The sequence below is a fragment of the Panicum virgatum genome, chromosome 1K, assembly GCF_016808335.1.
Source record: "Panicum virgatum strain AP13 chromosome 1K, P.virgatum_v5, whole genome shotgun sequence".
NCBI lineage: Eukaryota > Viridiplantae > Streptophyta > Magnoliopsida > Poales > Poaceae > Panicum > Panicum virgatum.
The window spans coordinates 17,929,654-17,950,779 of NC_053136.1; the positions used below are offsets into that span (position 1 = coordinate 17,929,654).

At 42.3% G+C, this 21,126-nt stretch overlaps 1 protein-coding gene and 1 pseudogene across 2 annotated transcripts; one reads left to right on the forward strand and one right to left on the reverse strand.

Annotated features, from left to right (window-relative positions):
• The first annotated feature begins 2,012 nt into the window (after window positions 1–2,012).
• Window positions 2,013–6,109, forward strand: LOC120698057 (annotated as a pseudogene).
• A 384-nt stretch (window positions 6,110–6,493) lies between these two features.
• On the reverse strand, window positions 6,494–19,846 carry LOC120698050. 2 transcript variants are annotated; one of them, XM_039981505.1, is made up of 2 exons: window positions 19,446–19,846; window positions 6,494–6,982 (listed from the first exon to the last, which is right to left on the reverse strand). In XM_039981505.1, exons 1-2 carry the CDS (start codon window positions 19,839–19,841, stop codon window positions 6,950–6,952), a joined length of 429 nt encoding a protein of 142 aa, XP_039837439.1. In that variant the 5' UTR covers window positions 19,842–19,846; the 3' UTR covers window positions 6,494–6,949. The 2 variants fall into 2 exon arrangements, with proteins under 2 accessions (XP_039837439.1, XP_039837433.1); XM_039981499.1 differs by lacking the exon at window positions 19,446–19,846 and adding an exon at window positions 9,801–10,329.
• Window positions 19,847–21,126: the final 1,280 nt, after the last annotated feature.

Below are 21,126 nucleotides of genomic sequence, written 5' to 3' on the forward strand. Positions count from 1 at the left end.
GTACTCCTTTATCACGTCCTCATATATACCGCACCGCGTCATGAATATTGATGGTATAGTCAAAGATTTATATTAGGTATCTTTAGAAACACATGCTCACCGCGGGTGTGCTCTACTTAGCGTATTACAAAAGCAAGTATGGCTATTTCGTCGGCTTTAAGTGCACTTAGGCACTGAGTTCAAACTTTTATTCAATAATATGATTAGAGAAAATATATGGCATTGTTATTTTTGTTGATTGAACAAATATAAAACATATGTTCAATAGTATATCGCCGCACTATTCAATAGTATAGCCGCCGTCGGATAGCCTTGCAATTTCCTTTTGATTGAACCGTGTTCTATGATTAAAAGGGGGGCAAACAAACCTACACCCGATATAATCATCGGCCACTATGACTACCCTATAATGGTATAGTGTTGGCAGCAATACCATCCACGCCTTCTCTACAGGCGTGGTGTTAGCGCGCCCACCATCCTAGTTGAATATAGGTCCAAAGTAGAATGTCCCGCTCGTGCGCTGCGCACGGGTGGCGCGCTTCGGCGCGAGCGCGACCGCGCGCTGTAACATTTTCCCTAATAGATCGTGTACCTTACACTACGCTAATACTAGATCTTTGTGATTTCATCCAATAAACTGGTGGAATGGGTCTGGACTAAAATTGAGTTGGACTTGGGCTGAGCAAGCTAGGGCATAGGCCGAGGCTGACCCATTAAAACTTAGACTTTTCTATTTTCAAAATAATATTTTTTTGTAAAAATACATAAATTTAAATTATGGAAAATATTTGAAAGCTTCCAAAAATGTCATGAAAAATTTTAGAGATGTAAATGGATTCTAAAAAAACTCGACCTGCCGAGGCAAGACCTCCCCAAAGATATTGTGATTAAGGTAGAAGGCAACCTCTCACGCAGATCGAGAAAATCCTCGAACTCCCACTCTTCCCGTACACAGCGGCACCGCAGTCCGCGTGAGACTGGACCGGCCTTAGACCTGTGCTTTGAAGTGGAGCGGATGAGGAGATCTTTTCAACGCGCAGATAAACTGCGCCACCTCCGACCAACAATTCCGCCCCCATAGGGCTCGAAGCCTCGAACTGTGGCCGGCAGGGTGCCAAAGTGGCAAATGTAATTGGATTTTGGTGTACTCATATAAAGGACCAGTTTGGCATAGCTTTAGCTTCTCTTAAAATAGTTTGTGAAGCGGCTTTTCTGATGAAGCAGCTTTTCTGGTGAAGCTAAAGCTGTTTTGAAAAACGTTTGGCAAAATAGCTTCTTCCTAGTGAAGCTATTTTTGAAGCTCTTCTTGAAGCTATGCCAAAGGGGCCCAAAGTATTTGGATCTAAATATTTCTAGATCCCACCACTAAATGGATTTAGTTCTACAAAACTGAGAATAATTGCTAGAAAATTCTTAGAAAAACCTAATCGATATCTGCTACGTTTTAAAAGCTATAACACAAATGAACACACAGTACAATTCACATTAATATAACCTAAAGTGTATTAATTTTGTTTCTGAAAATAATTATCTTCATGCTCTAAATATCATGATAATTATATAAATTTTGGAAAAATTTAATACTATGAGAAACCTTTGTATTTATTTGTGTCATTTACTCACGTCCAAAAATAAACATTTTGGGATGTGACAATCCACTTGCAACTTGCACATATACACATGGTACGGAGCACAAAATGAACCCCTCTTGCATCCAATTTTATTTTGTTGATACTTTTTGTTTCAGATTAAGGTATACAAACATTTCATGATTAATATCTCTGTTATAACAACTAGAAGTTACGAAGACCTCTTTAACCATTATTCTTTTGGCATGGATCTATCCATTTAAAGTCGCTTCAAGTATGACGGCTCATTTTCCTGAAAAAAATTGTAATCAAAAAGTTATTTGTCGTATCAACAGGTTTTTCGCATTTATATCGTTATTGTTAAAATATGACCGAAGATTACTTCTCTAATACTCAAATACACCCTCTGTTTTGTCCAGGTCAAGAGAGTCCAGTCAATATGAACACAATTAGTGGCCTCAATGAGTTGGCCACACTGTTCCAGTGGGTTAAATCGACCATTTCATCTCTGGGAACCCAGTGGAATGGAACAGAAAATGACAACCTTCAAGGAGATGTGCTGCAGTTGCAGAGTGACCTTAAATGCCTCGGGGATACTCTACAGGCAGTGTACATCCTCATTGATCGAGCAGAGTGGAGGATCCATGATCAATGTGTGGCTGACCTCCTTCCAAAAGTCAAAGAAGCAGTGTATGATGCAGAAGACCTTCTGGATGAATTCACATGGCACGCGCATAAGGTGTCAGTTGAGGTGCCATGCCACTCAACTAGCTCCGTTCATTGATTTCTTTAACAGCGTCACTCAAGGTAGCTTCAACAAGGTGACTGATATCCAGGAAAGGCTAAATAATCTTTCTAACCAACTCAAGGAAATGGGCTTCCATCAAGCAACTCCACGGTTTGACGAATCACTCAGGCCAGAGACCACCAGTTTTCCGACTGAGGCAAAGATATTTGGACGTGCTAAGGAAACGAAGGAGCTTATTAGATTGATCGGTGTACCTTCAAATAATAGAAAGAGAATAGGAAGTGCAGTCGTTGCCCCTACCAATAAGAGGAGGTATTCATCCAGACACAAGACAGCAAGAACTGGAGATGGTTCATCGACAAGCAACCAAGTAAATACTACCTTCAATAATAATGAACTATGGAGATTATTCCAGTTTTGCCCATAGTTGGAATTGGGGGAGTTGGAAAAACTACTTTGGCTCAAAACATTTGCAGCGACCCGCAAGTGAAATCTCACTATGAACTGATCATTTGGATTTGTGTCTCAGATGATTTTGATGTCAAGAGGTTAACTAAAGAGGCCATAGAACAAGCTTCTGGGAAAGCAGCTCCAACAAATGATAATTTGAATTCTCTTCAAACTGATCTTGCAAACAGCTTGAACAAGAGAAGATTTTTGATTGTCCTCGATGATATGTGGGATGTAAATAAGGAGCGTTGGAAGGGGTTCTACGCACCTTTCAAAAATGTACATGAGGGAAGTATGATGCTTGTCACCACAAGGTCTGAGAAGGTGGCTGATATAGTGCGCACAACGGATTCGTTCCCACTAGAGGGTTTGAAGGATGATGACTTTTGGGAATTCTTTAAACTCTGTGTGTTTGGATCGGATAGCTCTAACATGGATCCTGAGTTGGAACGGATTGGTAGGGAAATACTTCCAATGTTGAGAGGTTCTCCTTTAGCTGCAAAAACTCTTGGACGGCTATTAGGAATTAGCCGTGACACTACACATTGGAATAATATACTAAACAGTGAACTGTGGCAGCACGACCAGGAGGGGACTGAGATTTTGCCAGCTCTTCAGTTGAGCTACATGTATTTGCCATTCCATTTGAAGAGATGCTTCTCATTTTGTGCCGTGTACCCCAAAGATCACAATTTTGAAAAGGACAGTTTGGCTGAAATGTGGGTAGCAGAGGGTTTTGTTGTACCTAAAGGTAACATTCCACTTCAAGATATTGGCTCTCAATACTTTCTAGAACTTGTAAACCGGTCCTTCTTTCAGAAATTTCGTGGTGCATATGTAATACATGACTTGATGCATGACATGGCACAACTTGTTTCGAAGGATGAATGCTTCATTGTAAAGAACTCGAGTGACCTTGAAAAAGTTCCACAAAGTGTTCGTCATCTATCAATACTGCCAATCACCAATGTCAAGCGTTACAACTTATTGAGTTTAGGCAAGTGCACAAAGCTGCGCACTCTGCTTTGCAACAAGCCTTTGAGCAGTAGAGCAATGGACTGCGGGTTTGAAAACTTTTGTGCCTGCGTGTTATTTTCTGTGGCTCCACAAAGAAATTACCAGACCGTATTGGCAACCTGAAGCATCTCCGGTACCTTGCAATATCCAGAACTTGCCATTTCCGGAGCCTTCCTTCGTCATTCTGCAGCCTCTATAACTTGCAGATTTTTTATGCTAGAAAATGCAAATTAGAAAGTTTACCTAGAGGCATCAGTAAGCTTATCAATCAGCAAAAGTTTAAATCAAATAATCTTGAAATGGAAGTTGATGCTGCAGAGTTGAAAGAGCAACTCAGTTTTATTGAGAATTTTTATCAGCATCGCGAGTTGACAATATATAATCTTGGTGCAATAAGCAAGGCTCGTGCAGCAGAATCCGAACTCAGGAAGAAAGAATATCTGAATAGTCTGACTCTGAGATGGTCTTCGTTAAGATGCCCAGAGCACAATGAGACAGAAGTACTTCTAGCTCTACAGCCTCCCACCAACATCAAGTCTGTGCGGATCGAGGGTTATCCGGGTGAATATCTTCCAAGCTGGTTTCGTGGTTGTGATGGACCCGAGGACATGTCATTTTCTGAGTTACCTGCGGCGACAGTTGATAACAATAATAATAGCAGAGCCGGGACCATTTTCCCATTATTGACAGAGGTAAGCATTAAAGGGTGCCAAAACTTATTAAGCCTGGAACAATTTCTACATCCAACGACTTCTGTACCAGCCATCAGAGAAATAGTTATTGCAGATTGCGCAAGTGTAAAATCACCAATTGAATGGCCCCCTTCCTTTGAAAAAATAAGCGTGTCCAACTGTCCAAAAATGACACATCTTTGGTCCCGGTCCACAAAGAAGCTCGTGCTGATGCTTGAGATTGGATTCAACATTGATTGTAGTTCCCTCACCTTCTTGCATATATATTCTTGCTCCAAGCTGCCATCCATTGAACTAGAAAAGTGGAGTCTTCCAATGCTACAGAGGCTCCACATCGATGATTGTGAATGCCTGAGAATTATTACAGAATCTGAACACATATCCAGAGCCAGACGCAGCACTGCAAAGTTCCCGTTACTCACTCACGTAACTATAAAATCCTGTAGCAAGCTGGAAAGTATTGATGACCTCCTAACACATGAATGTCTCCCTGCCATCGAGAGTATTACTATTTGGTTTTGTTCTTCGCTGTCGTCCCTACCCACCGAAAGATTTAAGAGTTTTCTTTCTCTGAAGAATTTAGAGATTGGAGGGTGTCCACGTCTCTATTGGCTAAGTGGAATGGTGTTGCCACCATCCCTCCAAACGCTCTTGTGTAGTTGTGGTGATTTCTCTGCCTGGTCTCCTAGGTGCTGCCTAAAGAACCTAACCTCCCTTGAGTCACTATCGATGGAATATTGCCAAGGTTTAGTGTCCATTCCAGGCGATCTTTGGAGCAGTAATCTCAAATCACTGCAAAATTTGAAGATTTTGAGTTGTCCAGACCTTCAATCAATTGGTGGACCAGAAGCAATTGCAAACATAAAAAGAGTATACATTCGAGACTGCCCAAAGTTGATGGAAATAGAGCAGCTGAGAGGGAATCCATGGTGGTACATATCAGGGGCGGAGCCAGCCACAGCAGCCACTGGTGTCAGCACCATCAGAGATCGATGTCAGCTCACTGAATGAACAGTGCGAAACAATGCTCAGGTGACAACAACAACTACACATACCTCCGCCCCTGGTACGTATGTCACTTTGTTGTAGTACAAATTATAATCCAAATAGTGTCATAGGAAACTTGTGGATTGCACCTTTAAATTATCTTGTTTTCACATGTGAGATTATATGTGGGCTAGTTATTTCAAACATGTTTAGCACTTTGACTACCGCTTGCAGTTCCATTTACATTTTTGTTTTTGGAGAATACTACTAATCAAATGCTCTATACTTATGCAGGAATTGATGGGCCAGGCCTACAGGACATATAACCAATATCGCTGCTTCATGATGATCACCTTCTTATCGCTATGTTCTTCCTTCCATTTTTAGCCTCCACATGTGATCTGGGATCACATGAAAAATAATTCATACAGTTACGGCTGTTAGTTTGAGAAATCAAACCATTTAGAAACTTTATTGTGGGATCATCCTATGAATTTGGTTGGACGTGATCATTCCTAGTTATTAAACTGGACATTACGTTGTGAGAAATAAGATGGAGCATTAACCCCTCAAACTCAAACAAGATGATTAGGTTTGGAGTTGGGACCAGGTTATGCATAAACAAACCATGTTGTCTACTTTGCTATATGTGTTATGTATTTGTTTGCAATTCATATTTCTATGCAAACTAAATGGGGGCAGAACAGTTGTACCATTGCACGCTCTGTCGAGCTTTTTCATACCATGTGGTTTCTGTCAAACACTTCTATCACATTTTTATTCTAAAGTTTGATGTGTTCACCTGAAATCTAAAACAATGTTTTTTTCCAAATTTCTGGAAGGCACAGGCACCAGAATAGGATTTTTCATGTCTCTATGTACTATGTCGAATGAACTGCTCAATTAATCATTCCTTTTGTATAGTGCAGTAAATTCTATTTGTTTATCCCTTCAAAGGCACTCCACTGTAAGGCCAATCTCAATAGAAGTATCATAGAATTACATAAGCATTAAACTTGCTAACATGAAAGAGTCATTATGAAGTGCGAGGATATGTTTCATGGGATGTGAGAGGGGTATCATCAGTATGACACTCCTTCGACTCAGTTACCTAGTTTACAGTCTTGGTCACTGTGATGACACTCCACTGGCCTAACATATACCTCGCTGAGCTCCATGGAGCAGAAAACACTACAACAAGACTATGGTAGCTGCTTATTCTAAAGACATTTGTTCACAGCATGCACATTGCAACAGCATGAGCTACATTGGTATTATAAATTATATTAGTACAAATCCAAGTCGGTGAACCAAACGAACTTCAACCACCAGCCAACAACCACCTAGAAATGTTCTCAAGATGGACCAAGGAGAGAATTTTTCCCGTGAAATGATTGGAGAATGTTTGTGGGTGTACAAATGCCCTCAGTTAACCATGAACATCAAAGAGAAACCTGACATGGAGATTAGGTCTGGGGCTTGTCCTCAGCTTTCTTTGGCTGTAACAAAAACAGAGTAATCTACTCAGACCTGAGAACATAAAGAAACAAGTACAAAAAAGTCTGAACATAAAGCAAGCCATGTTCATTAGGCATGTCATCCACAGTACATACGACATAGTTTGAAATAACAGAGGTTTCATTGTAACATCAAATAGTTAGACATTAAATAAAAATGCAAACAAATATTTGGGAAAGAAAGCCACAACAGTACATCTTTAGTAGTGTAATGACTTAGCAGCAAAACAGTGGCCCCAAAACCCATAAGAGTAATGGATTGACTCTGGGAGAGGATGCTGGCAGCACAACAGTGGGATACATTGGGGATAGGCACAGCATGATTGATAAAAGGGTACACAATCCTTATAATTTCCATAACAAGCTCAACTAAAGAATCGATACAAATCTGATCAGATGTCAACTAATTGGTTTCTGGAGTTCTGGTATCGTTGCAGCATAGACCCTCCCTCTCCCCCTCCTCTCCTCAATCTACCTAGGACCCAAATCCAATAACCAGCCAGGGTAATGGATTGTGGCATCGATCCTGATCAGTGATTTTATTCCTTTATAATAATAGCTTCTTTTACTATAGATTAAATATTTTCTTGATAGAATTTAATTATAATTTATAAAAGAACACATTATGATGAATGCATAATAATTCATTAAATACTGATTGATTGGCTGAATCAAAGACTAATCCACGGGCACTGCTGCTGCGCAAGATTCATGTCCACACAGAGGTACCCTTTTATCTGATGGGCACATACTGTTTTTCTCATCATTAGTATGCAACTCTCATATGTCACGCAGCACATAGGTCTGCATTTTGGTGCTCTATCTCAGGAGCCTCGAAATATCCTAATACAACAACACCAAATACATCCTATTTGTCTGAGTTAAACTCAAACACCTCCTACTAGACCCTAGGAGTTTGACATAGGCCAAAAAAGAACATAACCAACATAGCTACATGCATTTTTAGGATCTAACTAATACTAATTAACATACAATGAAATGATATAGTTTGAATCATATCATGGATTTATATTTCTAAAACAAATTGCTTACAAGGATTCCAGATTAGCAAAATAGTTTGAAGGTCCATACTTCTTGTGCTGCACAATAACAGACTGTACAGTAACTGTACTTTAGGATTATACTCCTACCAAATCTTCATTATTTGAAGCTTTTGTGGCATTGAAACAGTGAAAACAGCATATTAACTAATGTTGTCTGGCTACAAAGTTTTTTTTCTTGGTAAAACAAGGGCTTAAGATCATATCTGCATCCACAAATCTAAAAACTAACTGCAAAAGCACATTTTAAGTGTGATCTAGCTTCTAATCACCAAGGAACAAGAATTCATCATATAATCCTCTTAAGTTTTCCTGGGAACAAATTAGGGAGATGGACTACATTAGCTTTAGGGTTGATACAGCATGATTGATCAAAAAGTTACGGCCATTTTGCAAATCACATAAGTCTATTAGTAAAAGCTGCACTACTTGACCTGAAGTGGAACAGAAAAGAAAGATCATGCAACAGCCAGGACAAGGTGAAAGATAAGAAATATAATATTGTGGCACCTTCCATCAAATTAAAACATTAAAAAAAATCGAGAAAAATGATAAAATTGAAATACCCTGTATGTGTTACTCCAAAGAGGGGAAAAATTATTACAGGGATAACCAAAAGGCTGGTAGACTTTACACAAAAATGTGGAACTAGTGCATATATAGTTCCCTTGACAACCTAATCATATGCCACCGAGTCAGACACATATGGAAAGATAAGGTACGAAGAGTAAGCTTATCAGACGGAGGTTTCTAGAAACGTCTCTGAACTAGGAACAGATGGATAATACCATTCATGTAATCCTTTAAGTCCTAACTTTACCTTCAAATTGTCTATGCAAACTTCTGCATTTTCATGAATATCTAAGATTGAATGAACGGCAAAGAAGGTTACACTAAATTTACAATTTTGCATTAACATTCTATACTAATTATCATATGTAACTGCAATATTCATCCTATTTCTTGCTTATTGAACTGTGACTAGATGCTAAATGAGAAGTTCGCAAGTTCCACGCACATGGTGTACCTTAACTCCAGATACAAATATCATGCCACTGAGACGATATGGTTCTAGGCATCTACCAAACTTTGGCAACAAGCAAATTCTTACAGGGTTATTGACCAAACGAAGAGTAGTGTAAGAAATGAGAAAATTGCATATTTGGGACTCCAAACATTGCGTTTCGCACTTTTGCCATTACTAACATTGACTTCGCAAAAATAGGACTCCAAACATATGACACTTGATTTTCATACCATTGGGTGTATTTCCTCTCTTTTCTATTTTTTTATTTTAGCTTTTCCATTTATTGGCTTGGTAAATGGTAAAACTACCCGAGCACAAAAACTTGTCTGTTCGACCAATTGGCTGTCGTCCTCCCTCGCTGGCCATGCGTGCCTCAACTGGCTGGTTGTGGCCTGCCGGCCGTGCCTCCCCACACCCCGTCCGTCCTTCCGTTGGTTAACACCGCTACAACCTAACTGCTCAGCTGCTCGGCAATCCCAAACCCCACACGAGCTGCTGCTCAGCTTCCCCGTTGGCTAAAGATGGAGGCCATGGCTCCCGTGACTAAAGATGGCGCCCATGGTCAGGATGGCTGAAGATTCAATCGATTTGCTGTCGTTTTGATCAGTCGATTGATATAGTACGTTCAACTCAGTGCAGTAACAAGCACCCACGCACGCAGGTTGTTCGACAAAAATGAAAATGAAAGCACAAAATGAAAGAAAGGCCACACCTTGATGCCAGGGAACGACATCCCTAGCTCCTCCTTGGGGATGACGACGGGCCACTTCTCCCGGGCGTCGCGGAACATCTGCTCGGTGTCGATGAGCCGGCCCCGGGCGAGGATCCGGTCCCGGATGCCCTGCGCGGTGGCGCCCTCCGCGGCGACGATGGCCTCCTCGGCGCCGTTGAGGTAGGTCACGAGGACCCGCGGCGGCGGGAGAGGCGGCCGCGACTTGGGGTCCTCGGTGCGGGGCGGGGCCGGGAGGTGGCGGAGCTCGACGGAGCAGGCCGGATTGGAGTCCTTGGCCTTGCGGCCGTTGCACTGCGCAAGGAGCTCCACCGCCGCCGCCTTCCGAGGGTCCAGCGGGCAGTACTCCACCACCACCTTGGACAGGAACTTGAGCATCTCTCCTCCCCTCGCCGCCGGCCCCGCCGCCTTCCTCCTCGCCTAGCGCTCTCGCCGCAGCCGCCGCTTCGCTCTCCGGGGATTGGGATTTGGTTGCGGCGCGAGATTTCGGACCTGACTGGATTGGGTATCATTCCAATGGGCTCGGCTCAAATTTGGTTTTGTGTTTACTGGGCCTCTCTCCTCCACCGCTGGACCACCTCGTCCGCTTGGCCCAAGGCCGAGCTCTTTATTATTTTGGGGAAATTTTTTTTGCCTCCCTGAATTTTGGGCCAAGTTCGTTTTTCCTCCGTGAACTTTAAAACCGTCCGACCAGCCTCTTTGGACTCCCGAGACCGGTCGCAGGACCTCCTTAAACGGTTTTGAGGGCGGTTTTACTATTTTTCTTTTATGTTTATTTTAACTGAATATTTGAAAAATCATAGTAAATCAGAAAAAAAATCATAAAATAGAAAATTCAATTTTGTTGGACTCCACATGAGTAGATATACGCAATGAACATATTATATGGTATATTTTAGTATAATTTTTTGTTATATCTTTAGATATATAATTTTTTATAATTAATTTATAGCTACAATTTTCGTCATCCAATTAATGTGAAATTTTTATGGTGGACTAATCATTATATGATTGAGCTGTAATAAAAATTTTATGATTGTTGAATCGTGTATGACTAATTTATTGATTTATCTAGGTTTATCTATAAACTCGTCTAGATTTTTCTATAGATTTATCTAGATTATATAGATAAATCTATAGATCAGTCAAACGTTATCCAATAATTATAAAATTTTTAATATAGCTCAATCATATAATGATTAGTCCGCCATAAAAATTTCAGCCCATGATTATACAGGCGTTTACGGATTATTTTGGACCAAGTCCATTATACATATGGTTACCACACCATTTTTTTTCTTTTCTGGATTGCAATAACACACTTAAAAGGATTACGAATTACATCTCCATCTCATATTCGAAGTGGCATTTCAGAAGCATAATGCTTTTCACATAGAAATGCTAATTTCAAAAAAAAATATGAATTCGAAGAATGCAACCATCATATATATTCCGTAGGTTTCAGCATGCACGTTTGTTTGATTCACGACCGATTCAGATAAAAAGCAGAGCAACGTTTCCATGACCAGGCTTGGGTGCGTCAGTGAGCAATTTAGGCTTTGTGGCATTGTTTGGAAAGTGACTCCTCAAATTTCCCACATTGCTTAAGAAAATCACCAAAATTGAAAAACCAATTTCCTAGGTGTATCCAGTTAACTATAAAATTGCAAAGAAATCAAACTTGCAATGGTGTTGGCCTACAATTATTCAGGCTGGTTCGAGACAGTTTCAAGCCAAATAAACGCACGACAACAATTGACGACCCAACAAGAATTTTTTTCATTATTGTTATAATAGAAAAAATAACTGCAAAAAAACCAAGGATAATTATATTTAATCCATGAGACTACAAAGTATCATTTGCTAGAAGTAACACGGCATTGAAACACACAGGCAGGTAAACACTATAACTGGGTAAACATTCATATCTCCAATAAGATAATAAAGTGCTTGGTAGTAACAAAACTACTGTTTGATAAGTTCACAACTCAGCTTCAATCAAGCCCTAAAAAAAACTCATCTTCAATCAAGAACAATCCTGAAAAAAAAACTCAATCCAAGGTTTTGATAAGAATACATAAAGCTTCCTGATAATCGAATATAAACCATGGAACAGTCCAGAGTGGCCTGAAACTGACAAGAAATTCACTCAAACTTCCATGTAACTGCAGGCTATAAGCAGATCCATCTTTCTTTTTTTTTCCTGGATATTCATCTTATTTTGACTCTTCAACAATGCAGTTGACCTTCATGCTAGTTTATTCCAAATGTCATTCAATATGACCTGCAAACAACACAGATGGTTTCATCAAAGCCTTCGAAATCCATAAAAATGCCAATAAAGAGTTGAACGATAAACTAAACTAACAATATTTGAAAACATCATAAGAAATTTACCTCCGCTGCTATACTACTTTGCCAAGGTTCGAGTTGCCATAGAATTCAAGTCCACAAGTGCGGAGACGCAAAATAACACAAGCATTATAGTTTTGAAACAGCAAGAAGAATCAACATGCATGGTTGAAAAAAGAACACAAACATATACCCAGAGCACTGCCAGACACAAAAATGTACTTTGCCAAGATATTTTGGTGGCCCATAGTGTTCACTTCCACAAGCTTCAAAAATGCCCTGTGCCATGGCAGCCGTACAAAGTGAGACAAGCCGTGTGGGACCGTAGAAAACAAATCATTGGTCAATTATATGTGGCTATAGGTATATAGAAGATATATTATAATCAGTAGGTGCGCTTGCTCCTCATGTTTGTACACAAAATAAAATAAAAAAGCTTCAAACAGAAAAAAAAACAAAAGGAGAAATGGTGTCAGCACTGTTGGAGACTTGGAGTTCGTCCAAACGGCATCTGGCAGCCTGCAGTGGCTTCTCGCTTGGCGAGCAGCGTGCTAAAAATGGGAAACTATGGCGTGCGGCCCTAGCCGTCTGATCTGAAATCACGACCTGCAGGGTCTTGTCTGAATAGGATGACCTGTGGTGCGGCCTGCGCCAGTGGGTCTGTTAATCTCTAAATAATTATCCTCACCGATGGAGATGTATTTACGACAACCACATGTGTAAAGAATAATTATTTAAAAATAATTGGACCACATAAAAAGATTACTGAAAATCAAGCTTATTTATTAATAAATATTCCTTTGATGTAAGTCTATATATAATAATAAATACCATTACTCATAGGCACGACCACCGTTAGTCCAACAATACAAAAAACTTAAATGTTTTTCTCAATATCCGTGTTCCTTGTGAAGTGGACAACCGTTATTATATCTTTTGGACTATTTAATGCACTCTCATCAAACTTACATTTCAAGATTCAGTTAGAAACCATTTATTGAGAACCCCTGGATCCTATTGAGCAATGAGAAATGTTATGGGACTAAGGAAAGTTGAGTAATAATAGAGAATATCTAATGGATTGTATTTACGGTAATGCTAGGGATGAGGCGTCCCCCACCCACCGTCCCACACACTGCCTTTTACTCCCCCCCAACCCCCACACACCGCTTTTTACTCCCCCACCACCTGCTGTTACTCCACTCATTTCTTCCCCAACCTCCGGCTTCCCCTAGACAGAGTCGTGCCTCCTCTTCCTCGGTTTAGCCCCCCCCCCCCCCCCCACACACCCTCTCCGGGTTTTTTTACATATTTACCATTATAACGGATGCAACTCGCTCAATTACCGCTCTTAAAATAACGCCTACATATTTACCACTCTTATCTCAGGGCTCCTTCATTTGTACCATTTTTTGTCTATGTGGTATGCTACGTCAGCACGACACGGTGGCACACGGTTAGCAGGGCGGCGTGAAATGCACTATATAAAAAACGATTAAAGAAGACATCTTATTTGGAGACGCAAATTCTTGGACGCGTCTCCAACACTACTAGAAAACAGGCCAAAGGTCCTGGCCAAAGGTACCAGTTGCTGTTGCAATCGGTACTAATGCCACGCATCAGTACCGGCTGCAAAAACAGCTGATACCTTTGGCCAGCGGCGATCAAAGGTAAGGGGTTTGGTACCGGATTAAAGAATCACCCGGTACCAAAACCCCAATATAGGCACCGGTTAGTGCCACCAACCGGTACCAAAAGAACAAGGAGGAATAGGTACCAGTTGGTGGATAGGCACCGGTTAGTGCCACCAACCGGTACCAAAAGAACAAGGAGGAATAGGTACTGATTGGTGGAACCAACCGGTGCCTAAAGGGTGGACAATGGCACCGGGTTTTGCCATGGCCCGGTGCTGCCACATGCCCACAATAAAGGCACCGGTTGGTAACATCAACCGGTGCCTATGTCTTTTGTTTGGCACCGGTTGTTGAGCACCAACCGGTGCCTTTGATCCACACCTATAAATACCCCAACCCGTCCCCCCTCCAAGCTGTCGTGAGCTCACTGTTCATGGCAGCTGAGTGAGGGGAGGGGAGGCGAATTTTTGTTTTTTTTAAAGGTTAGTTATTTTTCTCCATAACTTAGCAATTGGTTTTTAGAAGCAGTTATCATTTAATTTAGTTTATATATGTGATAATTATTTTTAGTCGTAGCATTTTATTATAGTTATATGCGTTATCCATTTATTTGATATGTGAATACTATCAAATTATTGTATTTATATGTTTTATCAATTTATTTGATAAGTGAATAGTATCTATTTATTATAGTTATATGCATTGTCAATTATATATTTGAATTCAAATTTATTATAGTATGAATGAACTATTTGTACACTACAATGATGTTCTATTATAGTATCCCAAATTGTTCTATAAATTTAGTAATTTATTTGTTTCTCCTTAAGTGTGCGAGACAACAACAAGGAACTGATTAGTGCGGGTACTACGTATGCGACTACTTGCACATCATGACTCCATACGAGAAGGCTACTGATGAAAAAACGAGAGTACGTCCAAACCGTTCACTAGTATATTTTCATAATTGTACTAACGCACATGATGTTAATCTTTTTTTCCTAAATGATAGATGTCTCAAATGGGGGATGAATGTTACTCTACTGATCGGATCAACGCCGTGTGCGAGCAGCTCGCCGGATTCATTTTGAACGAGATCTTGGATCCTAAAGGTGAGTTCTACCACGACGGTCACATCTATAGAGGACTTCCGCCGACCTCCTGAGGGGACTAGTAGTTGGACTGCTAACATAACTTGTACATTTGTAAATATTTTTAAACATTATACCTTGATGTTTGTAAATTTGTAAATATATTAGTTCATCTAATTAGCTTAATTATATGCTCGCATTTCACTTTTAGTTAGTTTCAAATATTCTTTGAAAACGAACACGAACGACCAATGAACGTAGAGTACTGTAGAGCTTGAGTGCGTTTAACAATTATAAAAGAATAAACAGTAAAAATATAACAAAGAAAACTGGATTTGGGAAAAAAAAAGAAAATGTCATTGGTACCGGTTGGAAATACCAACCGGTACCAAAGGGGCTGCCACCTTACGTCAGCGTGGCAGCCTCTTTGGTACCGGCTGGTATTTCCAACCGGTACCAATGGAGGCCCAAGGCACCGGTTGAAAAACCCAGTGTCTTAGGTAGAGGCCAATGGTCGCGGTTGCGGGGCACCGGTTGGGAAACCGGTGCCTTTGGCCTTTCTCAGCCGGTGCCCAAGACCCGTTTCTAGTAGTGTAAAATAACATCCCAGATGCGTTTTAACAATACGCTCCAATATGTTCTCCCAGACTTTCGGAAAACAAAACACGTCACCAATTTCCACACATCCGAGACGTGTGTGTACAAAAGCGTCCGCGATTTATACAAGACGCGGCGCAACAAACCGCGTCTCCTTTTACTTGAAGCAAAGAAGACGCGTGTGTGTTAATATGCATCTCGAATAAGAGCCTCATCATAGGGCACGCGTTTATTTAACACGCGTCTGCATGAAGAGCTCTATTAGTGACGCGTTTTGAGAAGCACCATCTTCACTCTTGTTAGTTGGAGCTTCTCTCTAACACGCGCGGCAGGTGGCGCTCTCCGTCGGAGACTGGCCGGGCGCGGCACACAGCCGACGGCCGGTTGGCCGGCCGGCGACCTGCCCGAGTACACACCACGCCCAAACGCTACTGTGCTCGTGCTCGATTGCGTGAGCGTGCCCTTTCCCGGCCGCACGCGTGCACCTCCCGGGCGGCCGCGCGCGCGCCGCACCGCGCCGCCGCCGCCTGGGCCGGGGTCCCGCCGCCGTTGTTGCCGCCACCTCTGCATTTCCGGCCGCCCACGTGCGGAGGGCACTGTCGTCGTCGTTGAGGCCGGCTGGGCAGCTCTCGCTGGCCGCCCACGCGCCGCGCGCGGCCCCGCTTGTGGGACGACGACAGTGTCTCTCTCTACCTCCACGGCCACCGGCTTGCTGTGCGTGACGTCGACACAGCGCCGCACGCCCCCTTCAGGGCTGGCTTGACGATCATCATGTCGAGCTAGAGCTTCATGGTCTCTGCTCCCAAAAAGGTGACTTTTTTATACATGCATAAATAATTCAAATTTACATTATGTCTTAATATATACATGTAATTGAATATATTCAATTAATTTCTTGAATAATATTTATTTTGTTGTTGTTGTAGTCCTGCAGCCATGAACTTAGTAGTTGTTGTAGTCCCGCAGCTATTAACTTAGCGTCACTCCGCGCCGCCCACGCCCACGCTGGCCATTGTCACTAGCTGCATACCTAGCCCCAAGGTGATTTAATTTTTTAATTCATGCATAACTTCATTGATACAAGTACTGCTATTTTTTAATTCATGCATAACTTCATTGATACAAGTACTGCTTTAATTATTGATGCACAGCTTCATGAATAATTTTTTCATGCTCGAATATGTAGATGGCAGACCGGACGTGGATGTACCTTAAGAACCGCACATGTGGTGAGTACTTGACTAGTTTGAAGTCATTCATAGGTGCAGCAGAGGATGATCAGCTGAAGCAGGGCAAGTCCGCCATAAGTTGTCCATCTGTTGACTGTGAGAATGACATACATTTCTCAAGTTCATTTCATGTCCATGCCCATTTGATCATTCGAGGGTTCAAGGATGACTACATTTGTTGGAATATGCATGGAGAGGAAGGTTGTAATGTTCGAGACCTTGAGGCAAACCGTATGCATCAAGAAACCTGCTAACGAACAATCTGAAAAGTTATATGCTTGTCAAGATGAGGAGGAAGTACACTCTGACAATCAGGCCGTTGGGAATGATCTTAGTGAGGATGACCTAATACAAATCGGTGACAACTATGTCCATGTGGCTGATCAATTGGAGGAGATGGTGAGTGATGCCATGGGGTACGATGGGCATACTATTTTGGAGTTTGAGAAACTGAAAAGGATGGTGACAAATATGAAGACACCACTCTATCTGGGCTGCAAAGGGAAGTACACGAAACTCTTCACATCACTCAAACTTCTCCAGCTAAAGGCGACCCACCATATGACTGATCGGGGTTTCAAGGCTTTGTTGGACCTGCTAATGGACATGTTGCCAGAAGGGAATGAGATACATAAGACAACCTATGAGGCCAAGCAAAACATTTGCCCTTTGGGATTGGAAGTCGAAAAGATACGTGCTTGTAAGAATGACTGCATTCTGTTTCGTGGCGACCATGCTAACGACACCGAATGCCCAAAGTGTCAAACCTCTCGATATAAGCGAAGAAATGATGGTGGTGATGAGGTAAGGAGGCACGAAGCTCCTCAAAAGGTGGCCTGGTATTTCCCTTTGATTCCTCACTTGAGGCGTTTGTTTGCATCAAGAAAAGGACGCGCAACTATTTCATTGGCACATGGAGGGCCGGAAGCAGGATGATTACATATGACACCCGGCTGATTCCTCACAGTAGCACATCATTAATCACAAGGAGGAGTGATGAAGCTACACGTCTCTTATGGGCCCGATATATCCCTGCCTTACATCGTCACTGCTTGGACCTATGGAGGGTGAGATCAAAAAGAGGGGCGACATGGCGGAACTGCCGCCGCTGCCCCAAAGCTCACCTGCTCCGCTCCCCACCCCGCGCCAGGCAATTTTTCTTCCATCTCTCCTCCTCCATGTCTCCATCCACCGCGAGGCAAAACCCTAGCTAACCGCCGCAGGCCCGTGTGGTAGCTGGGAGGGCGGCGACAGGGCGATTTCGCTCGATTCCCGCTGCTACTGCGTGACCTGTGGGGAGAAGAAGAGCCGACGGCCTCGGCACGGCCGAGTCGGTGAATGCGGTGGTGCATGACAGTGAGGAGGCGACGCGGTGGTCGTGCGGCGCATAGCGGCATCCACGTTCGGGCTCGACGTGCAGGCGAGATGCATGATTCACCGCACTGACTAGCACCGCCCTCTCCCACCCTCGCCGCGATAGCTCGGCGGTAGGCCTGCAGTGAAACCCCCCTAACCAACTCCTTTGCTCCCTTCCCGCACAGCCTGAGCGCTGTTAGGCGGCGGGCCAAGGTCATATATGCATCCACAAATCTAAAAACTAACTTCAAAAGCACATTTAAACTGTGATCTAGCTTCTAATCATCAAGGAACAGGAAGTAATCATATAATGCTCTTAGGTTTTCCTGGGGATAAAAATAGGAAGATGGACCACATTAGCTTTAGGGTTGATACAGCGTGATTGATCAAAAAGTTACTCCCATTTTGCGAATCACATAGGTCTATTAGTAAAAGCTGCACTACTTGACCTGAAGTGGAACCGAAAAGAAAGGTCATGCAACAACCAGGACCAGGTGAAAGATAAGAAACATAATATTGTGGCACCTTCCATCAAATTAAAACATAAAAAAAATCAAGCAAAATGATAAAATTGCAATACCCTGTTACGTGTTACTCCGAAGAGGGAAAAAATTATTATAGGATAAGCAAAAAAGATAACAGACTTTCCACAAAAAGGTGGGACCGGTACATATATAGTTCCCTTGACAACCTAATCATATGCCACCAAATCAGACACATATGGACATGCAAGGTGCTATGCGTGCTGCAAAGTAAGCTTATCAGACAGAGGTTACTAGAAAGGTCTCTGAACTAGAAACAGATGGATAATACCATTCATGTAATCCTTTCAGTCCTAACTTTACCTTCAAATTATCTATGCAAACTTCTGCATTTTCATGAATATCTAAGATTGAATGAACAGTAAGGAAGGTTACACTAAATTTACAACTTTTCATTAACATTCTGTACTAATTATCCTATGTAACTGCAATATTCATCCTATTTCTTGCTTATTGAACAGTGACAAGATGCTAAATGAGAAGTTTGCAAGTTCCACGCACATGGTCTACCTTAACTCCAGATACAAATAACATGAAACCCACCGAGACGATATGATTCTAGTCATCTGCCAAACTTTAGCAACAAGGAAATTCTTATAGGCTTCTTTACCAAACGAAGAGTAATGCCAGAAATAACGTAATCCAACTTCCTAGTAAACATAATGGTAAGTTGGTAGCAAGCACAATCTGCGCCGTGTTTATCTAACCAAGCTACCAGCAATTCCATTGAAATAGCACGTTCAACTCAGTGCAGCAACAAACACCCACGCACGCAGGTTGTTCGACAAAATGGAAATGAAAGAACAAAAGGAAAGAAAGGCCGCACCTTGATGCCAGGGAACGACGTCCCGAGCTCCTCCTCGGGGATGAGGATGGGCCACTTCTCCTCGGCGTCGCGGAACATCTGCTCGGTGTCGATGAACCGGCCCTGGGCGAGGATCTGGTCCCGGATGCCCTGCGCGGTGGCGCCCTCCGCGGCGACGATGGCCTCCTCGGCGCCGTTGAGGTAGGTCACGAGGACCCGCGGCGGCGGGAGAGGCGGCCGCGACTCAGGGTCCTCGGTGGGGGGCGGGGCGGGGAGGCAGCGGAGCTCGATGGAGCAAGCCGGGTTGGAGTCCTTGGCCTTGCGGCTGTTGCACTGCGCCAGGAGCTCGACCGCCGCTGCCTTCCGCGGGTCCAGCGGGCAGTACTCCACCACCACCTTGGACAGGAACTTGAGCATCTCTCCTCCTCTCGCCGCCGGCCCCGCGGCCTTCCTCGTCCTCGCGCTCTCGTCGTAGCTGCCGCTTCACTCTCCGGAGATTCGGTGGCGGCGCGAGATTTCGGGCATAGTTTTTTTTAGAGGAGATTTCGGGCTTAGTTTCTTTATTATTTCGCGAAAAAAAGTCTACTTTAATTATCAAATCGGGTATCTAGCCACTCCAGCTATCAAAAATGTTTGTTTTACCTCCCTGGACGGTTTTCACATTTTTTTCATATATTTTTCTTTTGATATATCTTTTTTCACTCAATTGAGATAGCATACATGTATAAAAAAAATCATGAAAATTAGCATAGTGGTAGAGGAGAGTACATAGAACCCAATTTCATAACTTTTTTAAGTTGAAAACTAACAAAATTTAAAACTTAAATTTTTTAAAAAATAAAGAATTCAAATTTTATTAAATTTTTAAGGCCTAAGGTTGTTAGCCCGAGTGGTGCGAAGCAACCGGCGGCACTCCACAGGTGGGGGGTTTGAACCCCCACCGGGGCGAATTCCCCCGCCTGTGGGAAAAAAACCCCTCGCTGTGCTCCTGATAGCTTGGGCTGTGTAGTCAGCCTGGCCCGACCTGGTGTCACGGTTTCCTGGCCCAGTGGGTAACGGTCCCGGCCTGGGTAATGGTTCCAGGAAATGGCACCAGACCCAAGGTCAGAAAGAGCCGGGGTTCGGGGGATTTCTCGGCATGCGTTAGAAGGCCTCCTTCTTATAAAAATGCTCAGGAGGCGGCTAGCCCCTCGCAGGCCGAATTTTACTTTTAAATTTTTAAAGCATCAAGATGATCTCCATATTTGATAAAATTTGAACTATGCTTCATATTTAATAAAATTTGAACTGTGCAGCATATATTAGAGGTGCATCGTTAGGGAATTTTTGTGTGCATAGGTTCTATAGCAAACTTTTAAGTTTCTTAGGAAGGTTTGGCTCCTTTTTTATTTATTATCATAGAATTTGAAATCTACTCAAGTATTTCTATATTTGATTTATACATATGAAAATTCTTGAGTAGATTTTAAATTATGTGAAAATAAGTAGAAAATATAAAATTTGCTCAAATTTGACCCTTCTTAATAAACTTCAAATTTTTTTTTGAGTTTCAACTTCAAAAGTTGTGAAATTGGGTTCTATGTACACTCTTCTACTACTATGCCAATTTTCATGATTTTCTATCCACGTTTGCTACCTCAATTGAGTGAAAAAAGAGATAAGAAAGAAAAAACTATGAAAAAAAAATGTGAAAACCGCTAGT

Excerpts from the sequence above, each read along its gene's own strand:
- LOC120698050 (XM_039981505.1), bottom strand. The coding sequence starts at position 19,841 with ATGCTCAAGTTCCTGTCCAAGGTGGTGGTGGAGTACTGCCCGCTGGAC. Across the intron at positions 6,983-19,445 it reads CGTCGTTCCCTGGCATCAAG|CCAAAGAAAGCTGAGGACAA; the intron begins GTGCGGCCTTTC and ends TTTTTGTTACAG.